This window comes from Fukomys damarensis, unplaced genomic scaffold (genome assembly GCF_012274545.1).
Source record: "Fukomys damarensis isolate Sample0158 unplaced genomic scaffold, DMR_v1.0_HiC HiC_scaffold_19, whole genome shotgun sequence".
Lineage (NCBI taxonomy): Eukaryota > Metazoa > Chordata > Mammalia > Rodentia > Bathyergidae > Fukomys > Fukomys damarensis.
In genome coordinates this window covers 64,669,701-64,675,951 of record NW_022900931.1, presented here as the reverse complement: position 1 = coordinate 64,675,951, position 6,251 = coordinate 64,669,701, and the positions used below count along the sequence as shown (strand labels likewise).

General features: G+C 59.8%; 2 protein-coding genes across 2 annotated transcripts; both read left to right on the top strand.

Annotated features, from left to right (window-relative positions):
* Positions 1-1,762: 1,762 nt before the first annotated feature.
* On the top strand, positions 1,763-4,917 carry LOC104873850. The gene is made up of 5 exons (XM_010640748.2): positions 1,763-2,210; positions 2,413-2,613; positions 2,713-2,871; positions 3,422-3,549; positions 4,286-4,917. The coding sequence occupies exons 1-5, from the start codon at positions 2,055-2,057 to the stop codon at positions 4,593-4,595; spliced, it is 954 nt and encodes a 317-aa protein (XP_010639050.1). The 5' UTR covers positions 1,763-2,054; the 3' UTR covers positions 4,596-4,917.
* On the top strand, positions 4,916-6,227 carry LOC104873851 (lutropin subunit beta). The gene is made up of 3 exons (XM_010640750.2): positions 4,916-5,358; positions 5,589-5,756; positions 5,950-6,227. Exons 1-3 carry the CDS (start codon positions 5,344-5,346, stop codon positions 6,190-6,192), a joined length of 426 nt encoding a protein of 141 aa, XP_010639052.1. The 5' UTR covers positions 4,916-5,343; the 3' UTR covers positions 6,193-6,227.
* The last annotated feature ends 24 nt before the right edge of the window (positions 6,228-6,251 follow it).

Sequence of the window (6,251 nt, the reverse complement as noted above, 5' to 3'; positions counted from 1 at the left end):
GTCGGAGTGTAAGGCCAAGCAGTCCTACGTGCGGGCGCTGACGGCCGACGCCCAGGGCCGTGTGGGCTGGCGGTGGATTCGAATTGACACTGCCTGCGTCTGCACGCTCCTCAGCCGGACAGGCCGGGCCTGAGGCCCCTGCTCACGAACTGGTCAGGCCAAGAAGAGAACTGGACGCTGCGGGACCTTAGGGGAGGCCTGGCTGCTCCTAGGGCCTCAGTTTGGGAACTGAAATGATCGCAAAATCAAGGCATTCTGATTTTTGAAAGCTCGATCCACACGGGATACGTGATGAAACCAAATGAGGCTGCAAGGGATGAATAGGAGTTCTGGAGCAACTTGAGAGTAATCATGAGCATGATAACAATAATAATGGCCAATATTTACTGTGTGCTTATTGTTTATCACCCCCATACAATTCCTCAGAGTGACACTCGTGGATATGAGTGTCAGGGGCACTCAGCTCTGAGTTGCAAACCACTCAGTCTCAGCGCACACTGCCTTGGCACCCTGGAGATGTAGGCCAGGTGGAGTCAGGTTGGGCAGTGGGTGAGTGGGGTGGGACTCCATTCTGAGGTAGTGGGAGCACCAGCAGGGTGAGTGTAAGAGCTCAGGACGCCTCTCAAGAGTCCAGTCCCTGGCTGGTGAGGAGCTGGGTTCTGGCTTCTACCCCTTCCCCTAGCCCCCAAGGGGAGAAAAGTGACCTTAAAATTGTCTGGCTGGAGTAGGAGACAAGGCTCTGACCAACTGGGTCTGGCCCCAGGCTGGGGTCAGGTTTCACCAGACACTGATCGGCTTCAAGTAGGGCCAAGGAAATCCAAGCAGGACACAGAAGGCTGACAGCAATGGGGAGGGGGTGGCGTCACAGAGACCCTGGGCCAGACCTCGGTTTCCCCTATCTGAAGACTGGACTGGTGGATGGAACAGAGGGCTGAGGTGCAGACGTCTTATCTAAAAGGCCAAAAGGTGACAAGGAAAGTCCCCACATCCTCCACTGTCCCATACCTCTTGCCACAGGCTTTTTTTTTTTTTTTTCTTTTTCATACCAGGGATTGAACTTGGGCCCTTGTGCTTGCAAGGCAGGCAGTGGAAACACTGAGCCAAACCCCTGGCCCTACATTTTTTTTTTTTTCTGATACTTAGATTTGAACTCTGGGTGATCTGCATCACCAGCCCCTCCTTTTAAATTTTTACTTTGAGACAATACCTAAATCACTCCAAGCCAAGCTCTAATTTGGGATCTTCCTGCTTCAGCCTCCCAGAGGGCTGGGAGTACAGGCATGTGACCTCACACCGGTTCACACACATTCCTTTAGGTCCAGCTTTGAACTAAGGCCCTAGACAGCCCCTCTCCTGCCACCCCACAGGAATCTGGGCCCTTGGGAGGGTAGGATCTGCTGTCTGTTTCTGCATCTCTTTCTGCCCCTCCTGGCTGGGACTCACTCTCTCTCTCTCTCACTCTCTCTCTCTCTGTCGTCTCCGGGTGAACAGCGCACGCCCCTCTTTTGTGCTAAGCATTTCCCTGTGTTCTCTCTGGGACCCGCCCTCCTCCCATGCCCAGGTGGAAGTCTTCAGCCAAATCAAAGGCAGGCAGGACGGCGGCCGCCGGGTCGGCTCCAGCGGCCCATAGAGGGAGGGGGAGCTCCAGGACGTCTGGAAATCGTTACCCTGAGGTGGGCAGGCCTGGCAGAGGAGGAGGCAGCCAGGGGATGTAGGAAAGAGGGTGTTTCTCAAGGAATCCCATGTGGGGGGTCTCTGTCCCAGTCCCTCGGTAAATCTGTCTGCCATCTCCCCGCACCCCTTCCACATCTGTTCCCCTCACTACCCTCTCTGAAATGTTCTGAGTTTTCTACTTCCCTTTCTCCTGCTTCTCTTTCTGCTCTCTTCTGAGTCTCCAGTCCTCCTTGCAAGGTCCCTAGCTCTCTTTCTCCTTTAAAGGGTCCGTCCAGACGCCGGCGGCTCTTTATTGGCTGGGCTCAGGTGGGTGGGTCCTGTCACCAGGGAAACAGCAACAACAAGCTAGCTCCTGCTTGGCAACCGGTGGGGGTGGGACCATGGCCTGTGGGACCGGAGCTCTGCGCTTGGCTCCCCCGTGGTCACCCACCTCAGGAAGGGATGTGCCCGGATCCTGGCCCAACTGGCATCTCACCAGCAGCGGAGTTGCTCACCACATAATCCCACCTGTGTCCTTTCCTCCGCCCAATGTACAGGTGAGGGGGCCTGAAGCTGAGGGAGGGACCTGGGGGCTCAGAAACCTGGGTGCTGAGAAAAAGAGAACTGGGGATTGGACACTGTCTGAAAGAGAAAGGATTTCTCATCCTGGGGCTGAGGGAAGGTGGGCCCTGGATTCCAGGGTCTGGAGAGAGGGGCTCTGGAGTCTTCTTAGTCTGACAGGTGGCCCCTTCGTCTCAGTCCACAGTCTCGCAGCCCCTACCCCCTGCTGCTAGGCAGGCTTTGCACATCTGGGATTTCGACGAGGTCATCAGCAGATGGGAGACAACATCTGGCTCGGCCCAGGTGCCCAAGACCCTCTGGGGGCCCTACACGCAGCCCAGGGCCCCAGAGCCTGCAGACCCTGTGCGGACAGTGGGGATCAAGGCTTTAGAGGAAAAGGTAGGGTCCTGGGATTCCAGAGTCTGATGGGGAGAGGGTGCAGGGGATGGCACCCAAGTCCCCTGCCTCACGTTGGGTTACTGGGTGGTCTTCCCGCAGCTCAGACACTGGCGACTCCCCCTGACCACAAAACCCCAGAGCAGCGAGACGATGGCACAGTACAAGGGCTGGCCCACCCTGGCCCAGGACGATGCCACCTACATCAGGGCCCAGCCCCTGGAGCTCGTGGACCACCGCCGCCATGGGGGACCAGCCCAGGTCACAGCGTCTGGAGCAGGGTGGGAGGGTGCGGAGGTTAAGGACCAGAGGAGGAGACTCTGGGGTGTGGCCAGGGCCTGGGAGGGATTGGAGGCTGTGGAGCAGCTGGACTTCTCCAGTCTTGGCCAGGAGGAGGAGGAGGAGGGGACTAGAAATTCAAATTTCTGTCTCTGAGGCTGGTTGGGAGTGGGACCAGACGATTTCCAGGCTGGGCACGGATGGGAGGTGGGTCTGGGTTTACTTGCAAAAGTAACGTGGAATTGCTGGCCAAGATGCAGCTGTTCCCAGCACCAGGACCAAAGGTGACTGGGGGTGGAATAGGAGGGTTTGTGGGTGTCGTTTAGTGGCTGTGGGCTTTGGTTTTCATTCCTTGACCAGCAGGCAGTGTTTAGGCTGAGATGGGCTTTGAGGAGCAGGGTCCAAGTAGCCCAAGGGGCAGCGTGGGAGGGCCTGGTCTAGCATGGCTGCTGAGGTGAAAGGACATTTCCAGTCTGGAAGCCAGCACTTGGACTGAGGTGCAATCTCTTTCTCCTCTCTCCATCTCCCTCAGGCTCTAGTCCCCTGGGCAAGGAAACCTGAGGTGACCGGCCGGCCTTTCACGATATCTGACCAAGGAGTCCTGGACCGCCATCAGCTCTACATGAGCACCTCGTCCCGAGACTTCCGCTTTTACCCCCAGTGAGCCCTGCCGCATAGCCCTGGGCTTCTGTGGGAGTTGAGCCTTTTTCAGAATCAGTGGTCTCAGCCTCTGACTCCAGAACACAGCAAGAACCAAAGTTCCAACACAGCTACCACCTCTTTTTAGCGCCCAAATGGGGGTGGCAGCACATACCTGTAATTCCAGCTACTTGGGAGGCTGAGGCAGAAGGACTCCAAGTTTGAGCTCAGTGCAGGGCAATTTAGAGGCTTACAGACACCCTATCTAAAAAAAAAAAGGCTGGGGGTGTAGCTCAGTAGTAGAGTGGTTGGCTTGCATGCCAGAGACCCTGGTTCAATCCCCAGCATCCCCTGCCCCCGCAAAAGCACCCCAGTCTGCTCCCACAATCCTGCCCCTGGGGACCGAACCGAGGGTCTTGCGTGTGTTAAGCAGGCGCTGTGCCACCCAGTTGTCCATAGTGTGGGCCCACAGCAACCTCGGTTAGGTTAGGAAGCCTTCAGAGCCCAAGAGCCGGCTCAGACGTTTGTGTGTGTGTGGCGGGAGAGTAGGGTTCATGGGGTTGGGGCAGAGCCTCCTTCGGTATTCACATGTGAAAGTCCCAGTTTCTTGACCCCAGGAATCCAGACTCCAGGGCTCCTCCTCCCGTTCCTGCTCCTAAAGGGTCCCCGACTCCTACAAATGTTCCCTCGCCACGAAAGCAGTAGAGGTCTGCCTCTCTGGAACGGAGGTCTGAGCTCTGGAACCCCCCTCCCGCAGGAAAGAGCTGTCGGCCGCCAGCCGGGACGTGCTGACCTACTGGAACTTCAAGGGGACGCCTCGGGGCTGGGGACCCAGCCCACCCCTGCCGAAGCGGGTCCCGGGAACGCCGGCCGTGCCGCACCGTGGATCCCTGTCCCTAGCTCAGGAGTCCTACAGACCCCCGCTGCGCCCGCTGGACTGGTTCTGCCCGCGGGAGGCGCCCTGGGACGGCCCTCACTGGAAGCCTCTGCCCGGCATCTTCAGCACGCCCAAAGCCTACAGTACCGAGTCCTCCCGCTACGGCAGCCAGAAGCCCGAGCTGGTCTGAGCGGGCGGGGCGGGGCTGGGACACGCCCACTGGTCTCGAGAGGACCCGAACTGGTGAAAGTCCATTAAACTACTGCCCATCGGAAGGACACGCCCCTGCGGGGGTGGGGCTCAGCCCACTTCCGGAGGCCTGCTGGAATCCCGACTTCCAATAGGCTTGGGTGTGGGATGCTCTTCCGAATCCCTAGATGGCGTCCGGGGCGTCTTGCAGGTCCCTGTCCCAGCACACTTCGGAGGCCGCTAGCACTGGCTGGACCCTATTTCTTTTTTCTTTTTTTGAGACTGAGTCTCACTATGTAGCCTAGGCTGGTCTCGAACTCACAGCGATCCTCCTACCTCAGCCTCCCAGTGCTGGGATTACAGGCCTGCGCCACCACGCCCGGCTTGGATCCTATTTCGAAGCCTCGCGCCTCCGGAAAGGCAGGACTGGCAGGCGGATGGGCGGCTTCCAGAGGCCTCAGCACCTTCCTTAAATCAGAGGGGAGACCCACAGAGGCTTCCTCTCAGCCCCAGACCGAGGGCTTTCTGCACCCTACTTCCTATGCCTCCAACAGGGCCTGGGCCTCCGGTCATTTTCACCATGGTGGTTCCGGAGCCACTGCTGCGCCTCAGCGACCTTGTCGCTTCTCGCCCCCGGGAGGATTAGTGTCCAGGTTACCCCAGGTTGCTGCCACCACTGGGTGGCCTTGCCGCCCCCACAGCCCACAGGTATAAAGCTAGGGAGACGGTAGGTAGGGGCAGCATCGAGAATGGAGATGCTCCAGGTAAGACGAGGCCCCGAGGAGCCTTCCCTCCTCCAGGCCACACTGGGCACAGAATGGTGTCACGGGTGAAAGTGGCCTCCTCCTAGAGGGTCGGCAGCCAGCAGACTTCCGGCGGGAGGGAAATGTTGGAGCAGCGCTCCAGAGGATGCAGGGGTCCCATGGGCTGTGGGTGGGCCGAGGGTCGGACTGGTGGCTGAGCGGGCAGGGCCTGAGGCACTGGCCTTGCTCAGGGGCTGCTGCTGGGGCTGCTGCTGAGCACGAGCGGGGCCTGGGCCTCCAGGGGCCTGCTGCGGCCCCTCTGCCGGCCCATCAACGCCACCCTGGCCGCGGAGAACGAGGCCTGCCCGGTCTGTGTCACCTTCACCACCAGCATCTGTGCCGGCTACTGCCCCAGCATGGTGAGCAGCCTGAGGGGTGGCAGAGGGGAAGAGTGATTCAGCAGCTCAGGCAGGGGACCTACTGGCAGTGTTGGGTGGTGGGAGGGAGGCTGTGGAGGTTCCAGGACACTTGGAGCCTGGCCCTGGCAACAGGGTGTGCTCAGGTGAGGACCTGGTCCCAGCAGATGCCCACCAGCCCCATCCCGGTCTCCAGGTGCGGGTGCTGTCGGCCGCCTTGCCACCCGTGCCCCAGCCGGTGTGCACCTACCGGGAGCTGCGCTTTGCCTCCATCCGGCTCCCCGGCTGCCCGCCCGGAGTGGACCCTGTGGTCTCCTTCCCCGTGGCGCTCAGCTGCCACTGTGGGCCCTGTCGCCTCAGCAGCTCTGACTGCGGGGGTCCCAGGGCCCAGCCCTTGGCCTGTGACCTCCCCCACCTCCCAGGTGTCCTCTTCCTCTAAGGACCCGTGCAGCCTCCCCAATAAAGGCATCTCAACCCGCATTCCAGGCGTCTTTCTGT